This window comes from Hordeum vulgare, chromosome 3H (genome assembly GCF_904849725.1).
Source record: "Hordeum vulgare subsp. vulgare chromosome 3H, MorexV3_pseudomolecules_assembly, whole genome shotgun sequence".
NCBI classification, from domain to species: Eukaryota; Viridiplantae; Streptophyta; class Magnoliopsida; order Poales; family Poaceae; genus Hordeum; species Hordeum vulgare.
Genome location: NC_058520.1, coordinates 150,687 through 175,058, shown reverse-complemented (window position 1 = coordinate 175,058; position 24,372 = coordinate 150,687). Strand labels below are relative to the sequence as shown.

Below are 24,372 nucleotides of genomic sequence, written 5' to 3'. Positions count from 1 at the left end.
TCCGCTGTCCACACCCGGTTTTGGATGATAAGCCAAGTGCAAACCTTGCATTTCAGGGGGCGGCTGAAGATGGGTTGTGAACGATCATAGATATAGGCATCACGTCCGAGACAAGTACACCGATACTTTCTGCATCTACTACTATTACTTCACACATCGACCGCTATCCAGCATGCAACTAGTGTATTGAGTTCATAACAAATAGAGTAATGCCTTAAGCAAGATGACATGATGTAGAGGGATAAATTCATGTAATAGCTATAAACCCCATCTTTTTACCCTTGATGGCAACAACACGATACGTACCTCGCTACCCCTTCTGTCACTGGGTGAGGTCACCGCACGTTATGAACCCAAAACCAAGCACTTCTCCCATTACAAGAACTATAGATCAAGTTGGCCAAACAAAACCCACAACTCGAAGAGAATTACAAGGATATGAAATCATGCATATAAGAGATCAGAAGAAACTCAAATAAGATTCATAGATAATTTGATCATAAATCCACAATTCATCGGATCTCGACAAACACACCGCAAAAGAAGATTACATCGGATAGATCTCCATGAAGATCATGGAGAACTTTGTATTGAAGATCCAAGAGAGAGAAGAAGCCATCTAGCTACTAGCTATGGACCCGAAGGTCTGTGGTGAACTGCTCACGCATCATCGGAGAGGCAATGGTGTTGATGAAGAAGCCCTCCGTGTCCGAATCCCCCCTCCGGCAGGGCACCAGAATGTGCCTCAGATGGGATCTTGCGGAGAGAGAAGCTTGCGGCGGCAAAAAAGTATTTTCGTGGCTCCCTCCCATGGTTTCAGATTTTTCGGGCATTTATAGACGGAAGAAGTAGGGCAAAGGATCCATGGAGGGCCCACAAGCCTGCTAGCCCCCCCCCCCCCCCGGCCGCGGCTAGGGGGCTTGTGGTCTCCCGTGGTGCCCTTTGCCTTGGTTCTAAAGCTCCCTGCGTATCTTTTATTCCGGAAAAAATCTTTTCGGAGGTTTTATTCCGTTTGGACTCCGTTTAGTATTCTCCTCTGAAAAAGGTCAAAAACACGGAAAAAACAGGAACTGGCACTTGACGCTGTGTTAATAGGTTAGTCCCAAAGAAGATATAAAAATGCATACAAAGCTTTAAAGTTGACAAGATAATAGCATGGAACCATTAAAATTTATTGATACGTTGGAGACGTATCAACTCCTCCTTCCCAAACCGAATTGGAGGAGGAGTCCTCCTCCCCCTTCGGCCGGCGCACCCTTGGGGCCCTTGTTCCCCAAGGCTAGCCCCTCCCCTCATCCTATATATATTGGTGGTTTAGTGTTTATTGAGACACAACTTTGCCACGTGCAACTCAAGCCTATTCCACATAGTTTTGCCTCTAGATCGGATTTCTGCGGAGCTCGGGCGGAACACTGCAGTAGTAGATCATCACCACCACTGGAGCGTCGTCACGCTACCGGAGAACTCATCTACTTCTCTATCTCTCTTGCTGGATCAAGAAGGCCGAGATCGTCATCGAGCTGTACGTGTGCTGAACGCGGAGGTGCCGTCCGTTCGGGGCTAGATCGGAACGGATCGTGGGACGACGGTGATTTGAATCAAAAGCTGTACCACTACATCAACCGTGTTTCTTAACGCTTCCCGCTTAGCGATCTACAAGGGTACGTAGATCTAATCTCCTCTCGTAGATGGACATCACCATGATAGGTTTTCGTGTGCGTAGGAATTTTTTTGTTTCCCATGCAACGTTCCCCAACAGATACCGCAAGGGGAAAGAGGTCCGGACTGCCGGGAAGGCCTGAAGGATGTCATCAAGGTTAATGTTGGCACAACGAGACCAGTTATGTCACCGAAGGCAGAGATCGTTGAGGCTAGAAATTGAATATCTTCCTTGATGGGAGCAACAAAGATGGTCGCATCGTCAGCATATAAGGAGGCCCGGATGGGGTTGCCACGGAGGGGGTGGAGGTTGCCGTGCGTGGTAGCCTTGGCCAGGATATGGTGCACTGGATCAATGTCAAGGACGAAGAGGAGAGGGAAGAGAGGACTCCCCTATCGAAGCCCACTTTCATTCTTGATTAGGTCGCCCCAACACCATTAAGAAGATATCTCGACAAGGCCGTGGAAAGGAGAGCAGATATCCAATCACAGAATCGACTCGGGAAGTTATGGTGTCATAGCAAGTCCATAAGGTAATCCCATCAAACAGAGTGAAAGGCTTTTCTGATGTCCACCTTGGGAGGCAGGGTTGGGGTTTTTGTACGGTGGAGTCGGCGGGCCAGGTTGCGGACATACATGAAGTTGTCGTGGATACTTCTCTTCTTAATGAAGGCATTTTGCGTGCTGGGACAAGCTTGGGCATGTAAGGGGCTAGCCGAGTAGCCATCATCTTATCCATGATCTTAGCAACATCATGGATGAGACTGATAGGCCGGAAGTCAGAGATGTCTTCCGCCCCATCTATTTAAGGGATAAGGGCAATATTAGCCGAGTTGAGCCAGTGAAGGTTGTTGATATGAAGCTTGGGGAAATTATTTACCACGAGCATAATATGCGGTTTGATGATGTCCCGGCAATCTTTGAAGAAAACTCCAGTGAATCCGTCTCGGCCTGATGCCTGATCTCCTGGAAGCTCATGTATCGCTGCACGGACCTCCTCCTCGGTGAATGGAGTCCCAAGGTTCGATAGATCACAGGAGGATAATTATACATACTTAGCAATGGATATTCAAGAATCAATGTTTGATTTTTTTATACATGCTAATTATTCTAGCTCGAGATAATTTACAAAAAAAAAATTACACGGTAAAAAAGAAAAGTTAATTGGACCAAGCATTTTTTAAGAGAAAAAGGGCCAAAGGCCCCTCATTTCATTACTAGCAAAACCAAGGCCATTATGTACTTCCTCTATAAAGAAATGGTGATATAAACGCTCTTATATATCTTTAAGGATAATGTATCTGTTGGGGAACGTCGCATGGGAAACGAAAATTTTCCTACGCGCATGACGACCTATCATGGTGATGTCCATCTACGAGAGGGGATGTGTGATCTACGTACCCTTGTAGACCGTACAGCAGAAGCGTTAGTGAACGCGGTTGATGTAGTGAAACATCCTCACGTCCCTCGATCCGCCCCGCGAACCGTCCCGCGATCAGTCCCACGATCTAGTGTCGAACGGACGGCACCTCCGCGTTCAGCACACGTACAGCTCGACGATGATCTCGGCCTTCTTGATCCAGCAAGAGAGACGGAGAGGTAGAAGAGTTCTCCGGCAGCATGACGGCGCTCCGGAGGTTGGTGATGATCTCGTCTCAGCAGGGCTCCGCCCGAGCTCCGCAGAAACGCGATCTAGAGGTAAAACCGTGGAGATATGTGGTCGGGCTGCCGTGGCAAAGTTGTCTCAAATCAGCCCTAAAACCCCACTATATATAGGAGAGGGAGGGGGGAGCCTTGCCTTGGGGTCCAAGAACCCTCAAGGGGTCGGCCGAGCCAAGGGGGGAACTTGATCTTCTTGTTACGATGATTTTCAACTTCACTCTGAAATTGCTTGAACTTTTCAAATGTTTCAGACTTGTGCTTCATTAATTAGACATAACCATATCTACTCAAATCGTCAGTGAAAGTGAGAAAATAACGATATCCGCCGCGTGCCTCTAAGCTCGTCGGGCCACACACATTGGTATGTATGATTTCCAATAAGTCACTTGCACACTCCATTGTTCCGGAGAACGGAGTTCTTGTCATCTTGCCCATGAGGCATGGTTCGCACGTGTCAAGTGAATCAAAGTCAAGTGACTCCAAAAGTCCATCGGCATGGAGTTTCTTCATGCGCTTTACACCAATATGACCTAAACGGCAGTGCCACAAAAATATGGCGCTATCATTGTTAACTCTAACTCTTTTGGTCTCAATGTTATGTATGTGTGTATTGCTATCAAGATTCAATATGAACAATCCTCTCACATTGGGTGCATGACCATAAAAGATGTTACTCATAGAAATAGAACAACCATTATTCTCTGATTTAAAAGAGTAACCGTCTCGCAATAAACAGGATCCAGATATAATGTTCATGCTCAATGCAGGCACTAAATAACAATATTCAAGTTCATAACTAATCCTGATGGTAACTGAAGTGAAACTGTGCCGACGGCGATTGCATCAACCTTGGAACCATTTCCCACGCGCATCGTCACTTCATCTTTTGCCAGCCTTCGTCTATTCCACAGTTCCTGTTTCGAGTTGCAAATATGAGCAACAGAATCGGTATCGAATACCGAGGCACTACTACGAGAGCCGGTTAAGTACACATTAATAACATGTATATCAAATATACCTGATTTTTCTTTGGCCGCCTTCTTATCTGCTAGATACTTGGGGCAATTGCGCTTCCAGTGACCCATACCCTTGCAATAGTAACACTCTGTTTCAGGCTTAGGTCCAGCTTTGGGTTTCTTCGTCGGATTGGAAACAGGCTTGCCGCTCTTCTTTGAATTTCCCTTCTTGCCTTTGCCGTTTCTCTTGAAACTAGTGGTCTTATTCACCATCAACACTTGATGCTCTTTACGGAGTTCAGACTCTGCGACTTTCAGCATCGCAAACAACTCGCCGGGAGACTTGTTCATCCCTTGCATGTTGTAGTTCAACACAAAGCCTTTATAGCTTGGCGGCAGTGATTGAAGGATTCTGTGAGTGATAGCCTCTTGCGGGAGTTCAATTCCCAGCTCAGCTAGACGGTTTGAGTACCTAGACATTTTGAGCACATGTTCACTGACAGACGAGTTCTCCTCCATCTTGCAAGCATAGAATTTATCGGAGGTCTCATACCTCTCGATCCGGGCGTTCTTCTAAAAGATAAACTTCAACTCCTGGAACATCTCAAATGCTCCATGACGCTCAAAGCGACGTTGAACTCCCGGTTCTAAGCCATACAAGACTGCACATTGAACTACTGAGTAGTCCTCCTTACGTGCTAACCAAGCGTTCTTAACATCCTGATCAGCCGTAGCGGGTGGTTCATCTCCTAGCGCAGCATTAAGGACATAATCCTTCTTCCCAGCTTGTAAGATTAGCTTAAGATTACGAGCCCAGTCTACAAAGTTTCTTCCATCATCTTTCAACTTAGCTTTCTCTAGGAACGTATTAAAATTCAGGGTGACTGTCGCGTGAGCCATGATCTACAACACAAATATATTCAAAGTGGACTTAGACTATGTTCAAGATTATTAGACTTTAACTTAATCAAATTTTTCGCTAAACTCCCACTCAAAAAGTACATCTCTCTAGTCATTTGAGTGGTTCAGATCCACCTACACTAGCTCAAGTCCGATCATCACGTGAGTTGAGTATAGTTTCAGTGGTAAGCATCCCAATGCTAATCATATCATCTATATGATTCATGATCGACCTTTCGGTCTCATGTGTTCCGAGGCCATGTCTGCACATGCTAGGCTCGTCAAGCTTAACCCGAGTGTTCCGCGTGCGCAACTGTTTTGCACCCGTTGTATGTGAATGTTGAGTCTATCACACCCGATCATCACGTGGTGTCTCGAAACGACGAACTGTAGCAACGGTGCACAGTCGGGGAGAACACAATTTCGTCTTGAAATTTTAGTGAGAGATCACCTCATAATGCTACCGTCGTTCTAAGAAAAATAAGGTGCATAAAAGGATTAACATCACATGCAATTCATAAGTGACATGATATGGCCATCATCACGTGCTTCTTGATCTCCATCACCAAAGCACCGGCACGATCTTCTTGTCACCGGCGCCACACCATGATCTCCATCAACGTGTCGCAATCGGGGTTGTCGTGCTACTCATGCTATTACTACTAAAGCTACATCCTAGCAAAATAGTAAACGTATCTGCAAGCACAAACGTTAGTTATAAAGACAACCCTATGACTCCTACCGGTTGTCGTACCATCGACGTGCAAGTCGATATTATCTATTACAACATGATCATCTCATACATCCAATATATCACATCACATCGTTTGGCCATATCACATCACAAGCATACCGTGCAAAAACAAGTTAGACGTCCTCTAATTTTGTTGTTTGCATGTTTTACATGGTGACCATGGGTATCTAGTAGGATCGCATCTTACTTACGCAAACACCACAATGGAGATATATGAGTTGCTATTTAACCTCATCCAAGGACCTCCTCGGTTAAATCCGATTCAACTAAAGTTGGAGAAACTGACACCCGCCAGTCATCTTTGAGCAACGGAGTTACTCGTAGCGATGAAACCAGTCTCTCGTAAGCGTAAGAGTAATGTCGGTCCGAGCCGCTTCGATCCAACAATACCGCGTAATCAAGAAAAGACTAAGGAGGGCAGCAAAACGCATATCACCACCCACAAAAACTTTTGTGTTCTACTCGAGAAGAAATCTACGCATGAACCTAGCTCATGATGCCACTGTTGGGGAACGTCGCATGGGAAACGAAAATTTTCCTACGCGCACGAAGACCTATCATGGTGATGTCCATCTACGAGAGGGGATGTGTTATCTACGTACCCTTGTAGACCGTACAGCAGAAGCGTTAGTGAACGCGGTTGATGTAGTGGAACATCCTCACGTCCCTCGATCCGCCCCGCGAACCGTCACGCGATCAGTCCCACGATCTAGTGCCGAACGGACGGCACCTCCGCGTTCAGCACACGTACAGCTCGACGATGATCTCGGCCTTCTTGATCCAGCAAGAGAGACGGAGAGGTAGAAGAGTTCTCCGGCAGCATGACGGCGCTCCGGAGGTTGGTGATGATCTCGTCTCAGCAGGGCTCCGCCCGAGCTCCGCAGAAACGCGATCTAGAGGTAAAACCGTGGAGATATGTGGTCGGGCTGTCGTGGCAAAGTTGTCTCAAATCAGCCCTAAAACCCCACTATATATAGGAGAGGGAGGGGGGAGCCTTGCCTTGGGGTCCAAGAACCCTCAAGGGGTCGGCCGAGCCAAGGGGGGAAGGATTCCCCTCCCAAACCGAGTCCTACTTGGTTTGGAAGGTGGAGTCCTTCTTCCCTTTCCCACCTCCTCCTTTTTTTTTCTTTCCTCTTTGATTTTCTTCCCAATGCACATAGGCCTCTCTTCGGCTGTCCCACCAGCCCACTAAGGGCTGGTGCGGCACTGCAAACACCTATGGGCTTCCCCGGGGTGGGTCCCCCCCCGGTGAACTCCCGGAACCCATTCGTCATTCCCGGTAACTCCGAAAAACCTTCCGGTAATCAAATGAGGTCATCCTATATATCAATCTTCGTTTCCGGACCATTCCGGAAACCCTCGTGACGTCCGTGATCTCATCCGGGACTCCGAACAACATTCGGTAACCAACCATATAACTCAAATACGCATAAAACAACGTCGAACCTTAAGTGTGCAGACCCTGCGGGTTCGAGAACTATGTAGACATGACCCGAGAGACTCCTCGGTCAATATCCAATAGCGGGACCTGGATGCCCATATTGGATCCTACATATTCTACGAAGAACTTATCGTTTGAACCTCAGTGTCAAGGATTCATATAATCCCGTATGTCATTCCCTTTGTCCTTCGGTATGTTACTTGCCCGAGATTCGATCGTCAGTATCCGCATACCTATTTCAATCTCGTTTACCGGCAAGTCTCTTTACTCGTTCCGTAATACAAGATCCCGCAACTTACACTAAGTCACATTGCTTGCAAGGCTTGTGTGTGATGTTGTATTACCGAGTGGGCCCCGAGATACCTCTCCGTCACACGGAGTGACAAATCCCAGTCTTGATCCATACTAACTCAAGAACACCTTCGGAGATACCTGTAGAGCATCTTTATAGTCAACCAGTTACGTTGCGACGTTTGATACACACAAAGTATTCCTCCGGTGTTAGTGAGTTATATGATCTCATGGTCATAGGAACAAATACTTGACACGCAGAAAACAGTAGCAACAAAATGACACGATCAACATGCTACATCTATTAGTTTGGGTCTAGTCCATCACGTGATTCTCCTAATGACGTGATCCAGTTGTCAAGCAACAACACCTTGTTCATAATCAGAAGACACTGACTATCTTTGATCAACTGGCTAGCCAACTAGAGGCTTGCTAGGGACAGTGTTTTGTCTATGTATCCACACATGTAAATGAGCCTTCATTCAATACAATTATAGCATGGATAATAAACGATTATCTTGATACAGGAATTATAATAATAACTATATTTATTATTTCCTCTAGGGCATAATTCCAACAGTATCATCTAGTAAAGCATTTGTAGCCGGACTTAACAAACCCGGCCTCCTAGACAGGCTTGGATAGCCCCTCATATTTAATGTTGGGCAGTCAAATCCATCAAATGTAAACATGCATATTTAAATTGCAGTAACTTATTCTGGACATGGCAAAATAAATCATAGTTCGACATTCTGGACACGATAATGCTAAAGATACGGACAGCTTCTAACAGGCTTCTACGGGAGGGCGACGTGGCCTAATCTAACTGCTCTCCCCCTGATTTCACCGGTAGGACCGTCCTCTTTAAGTAAATTCCAACTAATCACTCTTAACGAGCCTGTAAATCTTCCGTAGAACGCCCGTACGTGTAGCATTACTCTTCTCGACACATCAATCGTCAGACGGACCACTGGCCGGACGCCATCTGTTTCGCCTCCATTTGTGCCACCTGCTCCGTTGTTGCCATCCCCGTTCTCGCTGCCTCATACTTCCTACGTTCTTTGATCTCCTTCTTCCTCCGGTGAGCCATATCTTTCCTTGCTCATCCAAGAGACTTGCGTCAGCCAACATTATCCTCGAATCCTTCATATCTCGAGCAAGTTGCAACCTTTCCTTAATCGTAATTCATCCAAAAGGCTGGGCCTTGTCGATCTTCTAATTGAGACACGCCCTCTTTTATATTGAGCATTTCTTCACGACTTAACTTCGGGTCATCTTAATAATGTTTTTTACCGTGCCAAAAAATGGTGTCAACACATTCCCCCTCTATACTGACAGATTCAAGTGTGAACGTATAATGTATGCAACTAGTTATTTGTAAATTGTTTCACGGGGATCAATGAAAAATGTTATCACTCGGACTCAACCGTGCATGCACAAAGGCCAGAAATTATGTAGAAGTGATGGCTAGCTCATAGCATTCTTATGAACGCTTCTTTTTTTGGAAAAGAAGGCTAAACTCTGACCTCTGCATCAATCGATACATGCGATCATCTTTATTAGTTATTTTATAAAGATCTGATAAAGACATAAATCAATCCACCGACATCTGCAGCCGTGTACGTGGTTTGGACCTGGAGGGATGAGCAGGGTACATGGTCCAGACCGTGGAGTGGATGCACTTATTTAACATGCATGTCTCTTGTTCTGGGTCCACAACGTGGCCTGGGGCCTGGGCAAGGTACGGCCAGCCCAAAAACGTGTGGGTGTTTTGTTTTCCAGGAGTAACCACGTGTGGATCTCACCTACAATAGTAAGTTTATTGCGGTGAATAGCAACAATGGGTGGACGAGCAGGTACGGGAGTTGTTGCCAGGGATCATGAAGGAAGATTCATTGTGTGAAGGTTCTGCCCATATGCTGGTATTACTGACCCCTATGTTAGTGAAGCTTTGGGATGTAGAGATGCTATGTTACTCGCTAAGGAGAGACGGTGGCCGATCATTCAAATCTCATCAGACTGCAAGACAGTGGTAGAAGACTGGAATGGAGGCAGTGACCGTTTAAGTTGGGGTCCCATTTTTAGAGAGATGTCCTCATATTTCTCGTGTTTTCAGGGTTTCGAATTAAAATTCAGTGAAAGAGAAGCAAATGAAGTAGCTCATATGCTTGCAAAAAGAGGGCTCTTCACTGAGATGCAAAGTGTAACTATTGATGTTATCCCTGACTTTCTGAGTGCGGCTGTGCACTCAGATTATGTACGGTATTTGAATAAATAAAATGCCTTAGGGCCGTATCTCAAAAAAAAAAGCAACAATGCCTGAATAGGTACAGACACCCACTCCCACTTGCACCCAATCAATCATCCATGTCACCGGAACACACGGAGCTTTGCAATACGTTCGTACGCTGCCGCTAGCATCACAACAACAACAACTAAGGTGGTGTTTCTTTTGAAAGGACTGACTTTTTTTTTGTCTCAAAGACTAAAGAAAAAATCCCTCCAATAAAGTCTTTTTCTAACCCCTTAAGAAAAAGTCCCTCCTATTTCTTTACCTAGGGACTAAAAGAAACTTTTTAGTCTAGTCTCTGGGTAAAGAAACACCACATAATGCACAACTGCAACTTGCAAGCAAGCAAACCTCCGTTGAAATTTCTCCATCCCTCGTATTATGTATACCTTGTATATACTCTCTATGCATCTAAATAATTATAGATTGAAAGAATAAACTTGTTTTCTTCAACTATAATTATTTAGATACAGAGAAAAAAAGTATCGCATATGTCCACATATTTTTCGAAACAATATATATTTCTCATACTCCCATAGGCCTAGCATATATCTCAGGTCCCCGGCCGGCCGGCCAGCCTTTACCACGTACGCACTCGTTCTTCTTCCTACATCTCATCCATCCTAGCTAGAGCTGCCACCATGAAACTAGCTGCTGCCTGCGCCTCGGTATATATGTTTCTTCCCCATTACCTTTAAATTTCGATCTCTAGTTTTTAAGACCGCAGCCGCTGATCGACCTCTACCTGGTGACCTAGATCAAGGCGAAGGTGAAGCCGGCTAGGAGCGGAAAGAGGGCCAGGGGCGCCGCTGTGCCGATGGCGAAGAAGGAGTCCGAGAAAGAGAGGAGGCAGCGCATGAAGGCGCTCTGTGAGAAGCTCACGTCCCTCATCCCCAAACAACACTTCCCCCACGCTGTAATTAAGGACACACTTCTCTTCACATGCTATTTTCCTTTCATTATTACAAGAGTGTGATGGCTGGCTTGTTCTGTTTTTATATACTACGATTGTTTCTCTTCAATTCTCCGTATTTATGTCATGATCTCATCCTGTCCAGGAAGTAATGAGTTCATATATTGTGAATATTTAAGTGGAGAATGGTAGTTAAGAGTCTTTGTTGGGCATCCATTTGCACTTTAGGTGCTAATATTCTTGGAGCCCATGGCATGTCAATGTGTTCATATTATTGTGCCTTTAATGTGTATATAGGATACAATGACCCAGCTAGGCAGCCTGGATGTGGCGGCATCATACATCAACAAGCTCAAGGAACGGGTCGATGACCTACAACACAAGAAGACCTCTGCACAAGCCATGGCTACCTTACTTGGAGGTAGTGGCATCTCAACACCCACTATCACCGCTACTATGAGCAGCGGTGCGGGGTCACCAGAAGGAGGGGGAAAATTGGAGGCATCACCACTGGTAGTCGAGGTGCGGCAATCCGACGATGAAAGTATGGAGATGAGGATGATATGCAGTACGGAGAGGCCTATCAAGCTCCATGAGGTGATCACCATCCTTGAGGAAGAAGGGGCTGTCATCATCAACGCTAACCACTCTGTTACCGCCCACAAAATATTCTGCATTATACACTCCCGGGTACGTACATATGTTGCAAAACATGATGCACACATGGGTATTAGGGTTCAGGATTCGACCATAATTAATTATACCGACATAGTTTATGTGGCATGAAAATTGTATCATTAAAAGCATTATTTTCTGAGTAAAATGATGTTTGTGTCGAAATATCATTTGTCCTTTTTGGAACCTTGGGTCGATATAGCCTTATAAAGAAAATAAGTGTTCATATTTATCTGATGGGTAATGTTAGTATCTAATGTAACATTAAACTAAAATTTTCCGCAAAAAAAAACATTGAACGGAATTAATGACATGTATACAAGTAAAGGTCAGAAAATAAAACTTAAGAGTGTCGCTTTGTATGTGAAAGTGCGCAACTATTGATTCCTCTCCCATCATTTTCTTAGTCTATAGAACGATAGAAAGAAACAAAAGAAGGGGGGAATCTAGCCCAGAAGTTTGAAAACATCCTTGGATGTACACAACGTGACATACACGTCTTAATTGATTTCCTTCTGTTTTTGTCCCTCTCTTGTGGCTAAATTTAATTAGACGCGATTGGAAAAAAATTGCATTGTGTGATGGAGGATTGGTTTCCATCTAGATATCAAATTATAATGTTCTCTAGTTTGCATCAAATTAAGTAAACTAATTTCATAAAATTCTCTCTTGTTATTGTGCAGGCCTTCAGCACTAGAATTGGCATAGATGTTTCAAGAATTTCCAAACGGCTGGGGGCATTGGTATGATAGTAAGTCCGTTTATGTAAAAAGGAAAAACCCACTTAACTGTATAAATAAACATCCCACTAGTGATACAGGATGTTTGTTCATTAACCGACTACAATCAGGGATGGAAACACCTTAACTAACTACTCCCTCGGTTCCTAAATATAAGTCTTTTCTAAAGGTTTTACTAATGGACTACATACGGATGTATATAGACTTATTATAAAGTGTATATTCATTCATTTTGCTTCGTATGTAGACCCCTATTGAAATTTCTTAAAAGACTTATATTTAGAAACGTAGGGAGTAGTAAGTAAAAAGGAGCTAGTAAAGGTGTTGAACTCATCATGATCAATGGTTGAAAAAAAAATGTTGATCACTCTTCGATCTATAATCACCCTCAATAATCTACTAGCTGGATCCCGTGCGTTGCTACCGAACAACAAAAATGTATACAAAAATAAATGAAACTCATCTTGAGCACCATGTGGGAAGCGCGAGAGGATATGAGTAGGAAGGGGAACGAGAAGGGAGGGGCGATGGGCTACGGGGCGGACGAGGAACTGCTTCGCTGGCCCCTGCGATCGGGTGGGTCACTAGTGGAGAAAGGGGTATTAGAACCGGTTGGTAAGGGCCTTTGGACCCGGATACACATCCGGTGCTACGTATCCGAGACTAAAGCCCCCCCCCTTTAGCACCGGTCTCTTACAAACCGGTGCTAAACGCCTCCACGTGGGCGCCGAAGAGTGTGCGCAGGCGGAGGACCTTTAGAACCGGTTGGTAACACCAACCGGTCATAATGCTTTTTTTTTCTTTTTTTTCCTTTTCTTTTCAGGGTTTCCGATTCCGTATTTCGGTGTTTCGTATTTTTTTGTTCCGTATTTTCAGGGTTTCCGTTTACGTGTTTCCGGTTCCGTATTTCCGTTTACGTTTTTTCGATTCCGTGTGTCCGTGTTCCGTTTTTTACGAACACGGAATCGGAAACACGTAATCGGAAACACGTATCCGGAAACACCGATCCCGTGTTTGCGGTTAAGTGTTTCCGATTCCGTGTTTGCGGTTAAATGTTGATGCACCAAATAAAAGTACATATATGCATGTAACACGAAGTACTGGACCGATTATCATTACATAATTTGAAGTTCGTTTCCTATAGCTGTATACTTGCATAGAGAAGGGAGCTGGCTATTGGTTCATAGGATGGAAAAATTCTCCGCCTTCATCTATGACTTGCGTGAGGAGAAATCCTGCCAATTCCTCTGCAACTGCCTTGCAACGTTGGATTGGTCTGAGCATCGCCCGCTTTCTTGCAGCTTTAAAAGAAGTAGATGAAAACAATTAAGTTATGAACAAAACTAAACATAATTGATGGCAACATAAATAAAGTTGTGAAGATCCGGTTACGTACCTCTAGATTTCTGGAAGTACGGGATTTCTCATTGATAATCCTGTGAATGTACTCGCAAACGTAGTATCCACAATAATCAGTGCCCTGTGGTTGTTGCGGGACGCCCTATATACGAGAACATAATTCAGTCAAATTAATAATAATCAAGAGAACGGTAATGGTATTGAAACCAGGGTACGTAGTACTACTTACTTTGTTAATCTGAAAGTGGAGCTTGTCTGCCCATGTACCGGGTTCTTCCTTGATGAACATTTGCCAAACCCTGGCCGGCAAAGAAAAATGAATACAAGAGTTAATTATTACTTACTTGATATCAGGAAATGAACGAAAAAGAGGCCGATGAACGAAAGAGGCCGATATATATATACCTTTGAAGCATCTGACGCGCGCTCTTCCATTTGTCAGCGTCCCAGGTTAACGGGTCCCAGACTTCAACTTGTCCTTGATCGATTCTAATGATGAACAATATGAAGTGGGACCTGCGCACGTGTACACACGCAGTCATGCATACTCATCAATTACACTTAACATCAGGTAAGCAAAATGGAATGTGTACAAGACAGTAACACTCACTTGAATCCGTAGGACCAAAGTATTTCTTTTTTGGTACTTTGTCGCTTCAAAAACCTTAGCAAATCATCTGGTGTATCCTTGTTGAACTTTTCTATTGTCTCTTGATGAAACGAATACGGGTCAATGAACCCAAAGTCCCAGATTCCTGCCAGCCTGCATTCACGAATCTTCATTCTGCATAGTAGCGTACAAAAAGAATGTCTCGTGAGTGATAATTATACGGGCAATGAACGCGAGCTTAACTAAATAATTAAATTACACAAATAAATCACTTACAAACAGTAGCAGCTGACGATAGCTTTGTCGAGGGCACGTTGATTGTACATCTGGAAAAAATCATCGAACCCAACCTCCACACCGTACTCTCTGAAGTAGTGTTGATCCTGAACTGCCGCCATGATACAGTCTCTCTTTTGCCTTGCGGCCTCCAAGTACCAACCATGTAAATTCCATAGTTGGGTTGTTAGAGCACTAGGATTTTCGACCAGAGGGTGCTCGGGCTTATATTTATATACCACATCAGCAATAGCGTAACCTACGTCGCCCATGCGTGGACCAGACACTGAAGCCTGGTCAGATAACACCTTGAGCGGGGCAATTGACTGTGCTTCTTGTTGTCCGAGCTGGGGAACTTGTTTCCCGCATTTCGTCTGCTCCGCCTGCTTCATCTGCTCCGCCTGCTTCATCTGTGCGGTGTGCATCTTTTCAATGAACCGTTCATAGTCTGAAAGGGGAGGCGGTGGCGGCGGTTCAGGATAATATAAGTTGTCGATGGTGCGCTCAATTTTCCACTTTGGTACGTTCTTCAGAGTTTCCTTCCAGATGTCTGGAGGGGGCTTCAGGGGAAACCGTGCGAACCATGCTTTGTTTTTGGCTTTCAAGGCCTCGTCTAGTTTCTCCGGAGTCATCAGGCCTGGTAACTTCGGGGGAGTCTTGACTTTATTGGGTTTCCTTTCTCTCTTCTTGGGAGGAGTCCCGTTTCTTCTGAACTGCAGCTTCCGCTTTGCCGTACCCGTAGTGGGCGCATCCGTCGGCTCACTGGAGTGCACGGGCGATGGACTCTCGGCCTCGGGCTCCCTATCTTCGTTGTGGGTTGGACTTGGAGGTGCGTTGGGGGTGGACTTGGAGGTCGTGCATTCTCTGTATGAAAGTGAAAAAACTATTAAAAATAGGCTTACATGTGGTGCAACATTCAGTAATTGTTGGAGGTGGTGCATTTGTACCTGGAGGAGTCGGTGGCCTTGGCGCCGTGTTAGGAAACACGATGTGTTTCTTCTTCCACAAGATGATACCAAGCTCCATTTCTCCCAGTGTCTTCTCGCCTTCACCTCCAGGAATATCAAGCTCAATTGACTGGCATCCCGGCGTAATTGTTGACAACCCGACACGAGCATGGGATGCTGGAATCTGACCACCATGGTAGGTTGCTCCAGGTTGATTCGGTAAAGCATAGCCTGACGCCACCATGAAGGATATGTTCCCCATTGGCATATGTATCTCACAGTTTGTCTTCTCCGTGACATCATCCACGGGGTAGTGAGGCGCCGACGGTTCGACTGCAGGACCATCTTCTAGCTGCAGCTGCGTGGAACCCACGCTGCTTCTATGCTGAGATGGGACGGCATCTGCTACAGGATCGTCTTCTAATTGCTGCTGATCAGCGTCAGGTGCAGGATCTTCTTCCTCCTCTTCAGTGTCAGGTACAGGGTGTCCCCCTTTCTTTAAGAGAAACGCCACCTTTTCTTCTAATGTCGATATCCGTTCCAGCGCCTTCCTCTTGCTTCTACCACGGCTTCTGTAAGTGCCAAGGTCCGCCGGAAACCCTTGGTTCCACGGGGTAGTGGCTCCAAAGCCTCGTGTTCGTCCCCACTTTTCGGGGTTCCCGAGTGCCTTCGTCAACTCGTCGTTCTCTCTATCGGGAACAAAAGTTCCTTTTCGAACAGCTTCTATTGCCTTCTTTATATCTGATATGACTTGTCTTAGTTTTTCCGACCATGGTCCCTCCGCAACAATCATCCCAGTCTCAGCGTCCAACATTGCCCCATGCGCGAACAACCAGAACTTGGACCTATCGGGCCAGTCATGTGTCTGTGGAATGATATTTCTTTTCAGAAGCGCATCTTCATAGCGTCGCCACCTAGGCAGGGCAGTCATGTAGCCACTTGACCCCAAAATATGGTGATATTTCTTCTTCTTCGCATTCTCCGTATTTGTGGCTGATCGGGATGTAAAGACACCCGATTTCTTGTATGCCTTAAAATCAGGCCAAGCGTCTCTTATCTTCACTAGGTGCCCAGTGAAAACTGGATCTTCGTCCTTATATTTCTTCCACAAGTCTTTCTTCCACCTCTGGAATTGTGTGGCCATCTTCTTCAAAGCCCACTCCTCGACTTTCTTCTTCTTATCTTCCGCTACGGTGAAATTTAGCCAGACCGTGTCGCAAAGCACTCTTTTCAATCTGTCATCGACATAAGTAGCTCCAACATTGGCGCCGGTCTTCGGCTTATTCCATTCTATTAAGTTGATCGGGACCAGGTCTCTTACAACAACTCCGCACTGATTTACAAATTTGCGATAAGTTTCTGGGGGTTCCAGTGGTTTGCCATCAGCAGCAACTTTATCGATCGAGTACCTTGCAGTATCTTTCAACCTTGCGGCCGGGCCTCGTTTCGACTTTGTCTCAGTACTTGCGCTAGGTGTTCCGGAGGGCACCTAAACGGGAAAATAATGATTCGTTAGTAAGTGCAATACAAATTAATTGTTGCGTCAACAGTGACTTGAGATATACATTGGCAGAGTTTGTTCCGGAGGGCATTTCTGCATCTACTACATCTTCTATATTCTCAGCTCCGTCACCGGAGTCGTTCAAAAATTGATTGCTAAACGCATGTCCACCGTCGTCATCATGATATATGGCCGTTGCATCTTCAAAAATCATTTGGCACATGTATCTTTCCTTCTCCGCCTCACCCATTCCCGCGAGCTGATCGGCATGCTGATCATATGGTTCTTGGGGATCCATAGCTCAACACCTGCTAGTAACAAGAATTTAACTTAGCAAAATTATTTACGGAACCGGAAATTTTATGGAAAAGTTTTACGGAATCATAGGAAAGTTTTACGAAATCGTCGGAATCGTCGGTTTAGGGTTTTACGGAATCGTCGGAATCGTCGGAGTCACCTCACGTTGCACGAATGTTGACCGACTTCTTGGAGTAGGGGAGCGTCATAGGGGCCGAAAGTGAAAGCTCAAGGAATCGGTGTTGCAACCGTGCAAGTAAAGCAAGAAGAAACAGGTGGCCGGTGATGATGGTAGCCATCACCCATCCCTTTCACCGTCCAATCCATGCCAACTAATATCTCTCTCAATTTTTATGCTAAAATATCAGAGCTCTAGGCGATGTGAATCCTATTTTCTGATTATGTATGCCGCGACATTACAATTTGGAGCTTTGATGCCAAAGAAAGTTCAGGGGACCTTGATAGCGAGAAACACACGAAGTTCAGGGGACCTTGATAGCCAGAGCAACACGTATGGCGATTTTGACTGAAAAAGTGGGTCTACTAGAATCGTCTTCCTCGCTTTAGCGACATAAATGATGAAGGCGGCTTCAAATCGAGCCGTGAGAGCATCTCTAGCAGGTACGATTTGTACGTCGATAGAACAAATCCCATATAAACCAATTGAATTTACGACAAGGTCCAACAAAATAGCAGCCTCTCCCGTAGAAATGGCCGAGAATATGCATGATCACGTAACTTTTTTTTTTATAGGATGTCCTATTCGGGCCGGAAAAAAACTAATATCGACGGTTATTATACTGAAAAAAGCTTTCGTCCCGTTTTATATAAAAAGAAAACCACCAGTCCCGTTTTATATATAAACCAAACCACCAGACCGAAAGTACAAGCATAAGTACAAGCATACAACAATATGGATATACGAAAATATGGATATACCGTACGTGAAGAAGATGAAGCAGTGGGGCGGCGAGGAGGCGGCATGGGGCGGCGCGCGAGGAGGCGGCGAGGAGGCGTCGCGAGGAGGCGTCGAGGAGGCGACGGCGCGGCGAGGAGGCGACGAGGAGGCGACGGCGCGGCGAGGAGGCGGCGAGGATCGGCGAGGAGGCGGCGGCGCGGCGAGGAGGCGACGGCGCGGCGAGCAGGCGGCGAGGATCGTCGGCCGGCGAGGCGGTGCAAGGAGGCCGCGCGCGAGGAGGCGGCGCGCGAGGAGGCGGCGAGGAGGCGGCGAGGATCGGCGAGGAGGCGGCGAGGAGGCGACGGCGGCGAGGAGGCGGCGAGGAGGTCGAGTCGGCGAGGAGAGAAGGCGAGGAGAGACGCGCGGGAAGGCGAGAAGTTGGCGACCCCGGAGAGGTCTAGACCCTTTAGCACCGGTCTGTGTTAACACAGACCGGTGCTAAAGACCCTTTAGCACCGGTTGTTAACACAGACCGGTGCTAAAGGGTCCAAAAATTGGGCGCGAACCGAACCCACCTTTAGGACCGGTTGTTGTTACAGACCGGTCCTAACGGTTTTTTTCCTTTTTCTTTTTTCCTTTTTTCTGTTTCCTGTTTTCTTTTTCTTTTTGTTTCCTTTTTCTTTTTCCTGTTTCTTCTTTTATTTTTCTTTTTTCCTTTTTTCTGTTTCTTGTTTTCTTTTTCTTTTTGTTTCCTTTTTCTTTTTCCTGTTTCTTCTTTTATTTTTCTTTTTTGTTTCCCTTTTCTGTTTTCTTTTACATTTATTTACAAATTATCAAAATGTCATTTTAACAATTAAAAAATAAAAATGATATTTATCAAAATAGTCAAATTTAGTGGAAACTGGTCAAATTTTTAATATTTATCAAAATGGTCAACACAATTACATAAAAGGTTTAATACATTATTACACATCACCAACAACACCCCCTATCTATTTTTCTTCTTGCCTTTCTTCTGATTGCGCCGTATGTTGGAATTATGCCCTAGAGGCAATAATAAATGTATAGTTATTATTATAATTCCTGTATCAAGATAATAGTTTATTATCCATGCTATAATTGTATTGAATGAAGACTCATTTACATGTGTGGATACATAGACAAAACACCGTCCCTAGCATGACTCTAGTTGGCTAGCCAGTTGATCGATGATAGTCAGTGTCTTCTGATTATGAACAATGTGTTGTTGCTTGATAACTGGATCACGTCATTGGGAGAATCACGTGATGGACTAGACCCAAACTAATAGACGTAGCATGTTGATCGTGTCATTTTGTTGCTACTGTTTTCTCCGTGTCAAGTATTTATTCCTATGACCATGAGATCATATAACTCACTGACACCGGAGGAATGCTTTGTGTGTATCAAACGTTGCAACGTAACTGGGTGACTATAAAGATGCTCTACAGGTATCTCCGAAGGTGTTAGTTGAGTTAGTATGGATCAAGACTGGGATTTGTCACTCCGTATGACGGAGAGGTATCTCGGGGCCCACTCGGTAATACAACATCACACACAAGCCTTGCAAGCAATGTAACTTAGTGTAAGTTGCGGGATCTTGTATTACGGAACGAGTAAAGAGACTTGCCGGGAAACGAGATTGAAATACGTATGCGGATACTGACGATCGAATCTCGGGCAAGTAACATACCGAAGGACAAAGGGAATGACATACGAGATTATACGAATCCTTGGCACTGAGGTTCAAACGATAAGATCTTCGTAGAATATGTAGGATCCAATATGGGCATCCAGGTCCCGCTATTGGATATTGACCGAGGAGTCTCTCGGGTCATGTCTACATAGTTCTCGAACCCGCAGGGTCTGCACACTTAAGGTTCGACGTTGTTTTATGCGTATTTGAGTTATATGGTTGGTTACCGAATGTTGTTCGGAGTCCCGGATGAGATCACGGACGTCACGAGGGTTTCCGGAATGGTCCGGAAACGAAGATTGATATATAGGATGACCTCATTTGATTACCGGAAGGTTTTCAGAGTTACCGGGAATGTACCGGGAATGACGAATGGGTTCCGGGAGTTCACCGGGGGGGGGCAACCCACCCCGGGGAAGCCCATAGGCTTTGGGGAGACACACCAGCCCTTAGTGGGCTGGTGGGACAGCCCCAAGGGGGCCTATGCGCCAAGAATAAGAAATCAAAGGAAAAGAAAAAAAAGAGGGAGGAAGTGGGAAGGGAGGGGGACTCCTCCCACCAAACCAAGTCCAACTCGGTTTGGGGGGGGGGAGTCCTCCCCCCCTTGGCTCGGCCGACTCCTTGAGGGTCCCTTGGACCCCAAGGCAAGGCCCCCCTCCCTCCTCCTATATATATGGAGCAATTAGGGCTGATTTGAGACGACTTTCTCACGGCTGCCCGACCACATACCTCCATAGTTTTTCCTCTAGATCGCGTTTCTGCGGAGCTCGGACGGAGCCCTGCTGAGACAAGATCATCACCAACCTCCGGAGCGCCGTCACGCTGCCGGAGAACTCTTCTACCTCTCCGTCTCTCTTGCTGGATCAAGAAGGCCGAGATCATCGTCGAGCTGTACGTGTGCTGAACGCGGAGGTGCCGTCCGTTCGGTACTAGATCGTGGGACTGATCGCGGGATTGTTCGCGGGGCGGATCGAGGGACGTGAGGACGTTCCACTACATCAACCGCGTTCTCTAACGCTTCTGCTGTACGATCTACAAGGGTACGTAGATCACTCATCCCCTCTCGTAGATGGACATCACCATGATAGGTCTTCGTGCGCGTAGGAAATTTTTTGTTTCCCTTGCGACGTTCTCCAACAGTGGCATCATGAGCTAGGTTCATGCTTAGATGTCTTCTCGAGTAGAACACAAAAGTTTTTGTGGGCGGTGATGTGCGTTTTGCTGCCCTCCTTAGTATTTTCTTGATTCCGCGGTATTGTTGGATTGAAGCGGCTTGGACCGACATTACTCGTACGCTTACGAGAGACTGGTTTCATCGTTATGATTGTGATGTGATATGGCCAACAATGACTGGCAAGTGACGGTTTCTCCAACTTTAGTTGAATCGGATTTGACCGAGAAGGTCCTTGGATGAGGTTAAATAGCAAGTCATATATCTCCGTTGTGGTGTTTGCGTAAGTAAGATGCGATCCTACTAGATACCCTTGGTCACCACGTAAAACATGCAACAACAAAATTAGAGGACGTCTAACTTGTTTTTGCAGGGTATGATTGTGATGTGATATGGCCAACGATGTGATGTGATATATTGGATGTATGAGATGATCATGTTGTAATAGAAATATCGACTTGCACGTCGATGGTACGGCAACCGGCAGGAGCCATAAGGTTGTCTTTATACTAACGTTTGTGCTTGCAGATGCGTTTACTATTTTGCTAGGATGTAGCTTTAGTAGTAATAGCATAAGTAGCACGACAACCCCGATGGCAACACGTTGATGGATGATCATGGTGTGGCGCCGGTGACAAGAAGATCGTGCCGGTGTTTTGGTGATGGAGATCAAGAAGCACGTGATGATGGCCATATCATGTCACTTATGAATTGCATGTGATGTTAATCCTTTTATGCACCTTATTTTGCTTAGAACGACGGTAGCATTATGAGGTGATCTCTCACTAAAATTTCAAGACGAAATTGTGTTCTCCCCGACTGTGCACCGTTGCTATAGTTCGTCGTTTCGAGACACCACGTGATGATCGGGTGTGATAGACTCAACGTTCACATACAACGGGTGCAAAACAGTTGCGCACGCGGAACACTCGGGTTAAGCTTGACGAGCCTAGCATGTGCAGACATGGCCTCGGAACACATGAGACCGAAAGGTCGATCATGAATCATATAGTTGATATGATTAGCATAGGGATGCTTACCACTGAAACTATACTCAACTCACGTGATGATCGGACTTGGGATAGTGTAAGTGGATCATGAACCACTCAAATGACTAGAGAGATGTACTTTTTGAGTGGGAGTTTAGCATATAATTTGATTAAGTTGAACTCTAATTATCTTGAACATAGTCTAAGTCCACTTTGAATATATTTGTGTTGTAGATCATGGCTCACGCAAGTGTCATCCTGAATTTTAATACGTTCCTAGAGAAAGCTAAGTTGAAAGATGATGGAAGCAACTTTGTAGACTGGGCTCGTAATCTTAAGCTAATCTTACAAGCTGGGAAGAAGGATTATGTCCTTAATGCTGCGCTAGGAGATGAACCACCCGCTACGGCTGATCAGGATGTTAAGAACGCTTGGTTAGCACGTAAGGAGGACTACTCAATAGTTCAATGTGCAGTCTTGTATGGCTTAGAACCGGACTTCAACGTCGCTTTGAGCGTCATGGAGCATTTGATATGTTCCAGGAGTTGAAGTTTATCTTTCAGAAGAACGCCCGGATCGAGAGGTATGAGACTTCCGATAAATTCTATGCTTGCAAGATGGAGGAAAACTCGTCTGTCAGTGAACATGTGCTCAAAATGTCTGGGTACTCAAACCGTCCAGCTGAACTGGGGATTGAACTCCCGCAAGAGGCTATCACTGAAAGAATCCTTCAATCACTGCCGCCAAGCTATAAAGGCTTTGTGTTGAACTACAACATGCAAGGGATGAACAAGTCTCCCGGCGAGTTGTTTGCGATGCTGAAAGTCGCAGAGTCTGAACTCCGTAAAGAGCATCAAGTGTTGATGGTGAGCAAGACCACTAGTTTCAAGAGAAACGGCAAAGGCAAGAAGGGCAATTCGAAGAAGAGCGGCAAGCCTGTTGCCAATCCGCCGAAGAAACCCAAGGCTGGACCTAAGCCTGAAACAGAGTGCTTCTATTGCAAGGGTATGGGTCACTGGAAGCGCAATTGCCCCAAGTATCTAGCAGATAAGAAGGCGGGCAAAGAAAAATCAGGTATATTTGATATACATGTTATTGATGTGTACTTAACCGGCTCTCGTAGTAGTGCCTGGGTATTCGATACCGGTTCTGTTGCTCACATTTGCAACTCGAAACAGGAACTGCGGAATAGACGAAGGCTGGCGAAAGACGAAGTGACGATGCGCTTAGGAAATGGTTCCAAGGTTGATGCAATCGCCGTCGGCACAGTGTCACTTCAGCTACCATCGGGATTAGTGATGAACTTAAATCATTGTTATTTAGTGCCTGCGTTGAGCATGAACATTATATCTGGATCTTGTTTATTGCGAGACGGTTACTCTTTTAAGTCTGAGAATAATGGTTGTTCTATTTCTATGAGTAACATCTTTTATGGTCATGCACCGAATGTGAGAGGATTGTTCATATTGAATCTTGATAGCGATACGCATATACATAACATTGAGACCAAAAGAGTTAGAGTAAACAATGATAGCGCCATATTTTTGTGGCACTGCCGCTTGGGTCATATTGGTGTAAAGCGCATGAAGAAACTCCATGTTGATGGACTTTTGGAGTCACTTGACTTTGATTCACTTGACACGTGAGAACCATGCCTCATGGGCAAGATGACTAAAACTCCGTTCTCCGGAACAATGGAGCGTGCAAGTGACTTGTTGGAAATCATACATACCGATGTGTGTGGTCCAATGAGCGTAGAGGCACGCGGCGGATATCGTTATTTCCTCACCTTCACTGACGATTTAAGTAGATATGGTTATGTCTACTTGATGAAGCACAAGTCTGAAACATTTGAAAAGTTCAAGCAATTTCAGAGTGAAGTGGAAAATCATCGTAACAAGAAGATCAAGTTCCTACGGTCTGATCGTGGGGGTGAATATCTGAGTTTTGAGTTTGGTGCTCACTTAAGACAATGCGGAATTGTTTCGCAGTTAACCCCGCCTGGAACACCTCAGCGTAATGGTGTGTCCGAACGTCGTAATCGTACTTTGTTAGAGATGGTGCGATCTATGATGTCTCTTACTGATTTGCCGTTATCATTTTGGGGTTATGCATTAGAAACAGCTGCATTCACTTTAAATAGGGCACCATCAAAATCCGTTGAGACGACACCATACGAACTATGGTATGGCAAAAGGCCAAAGTTGTCGTTTCTTAAAGTTTGGGGATGTGATGCTTATGTCAAAAAGCTTGAGCCTGAAAAGCCGGAACCCAAAGCGGAAAAGTGCGTCTTCATAGGTTACCCAAAAGAGACAGTTGGGTACTCCTT

The 24,372-nt window shown here is 45.4% G+C and overlaps 1 protein-coding gene across 2 annotated transcripts in view; it reads left to right on the top strand.

Moving 5' to 3' along the window:
* Positions 1–12,314, top strand: part of LOC123442338 (transcription factor bHLH167-like) — a 28,705-nt gene extending 16,391 nt beyond the window's left edge. The window contains exons 3-4 of one of the 2 annotated variants that reach the window (XM_045118346.1): positions 11,164–11,556; positions 12,225–12,314. In XM_045118346.1, coding sequence (XP_044974281.1) covers positions 11,164–11,556; positions 12,225–12,290 — 459 coding nt within the window. In that variant the 3' untranslated portion in view covers positions 12,291–12,314. Of the gene's footprint in view, positions 1–11,163; positions 11,729–12,224 lie in introns of those variants that run through there. The other variant, XM_045118344.1, reaches the window with a different exon arrangement.
* Positions 12,315–24,372: the final 12,058 nt, after the last annotated feature.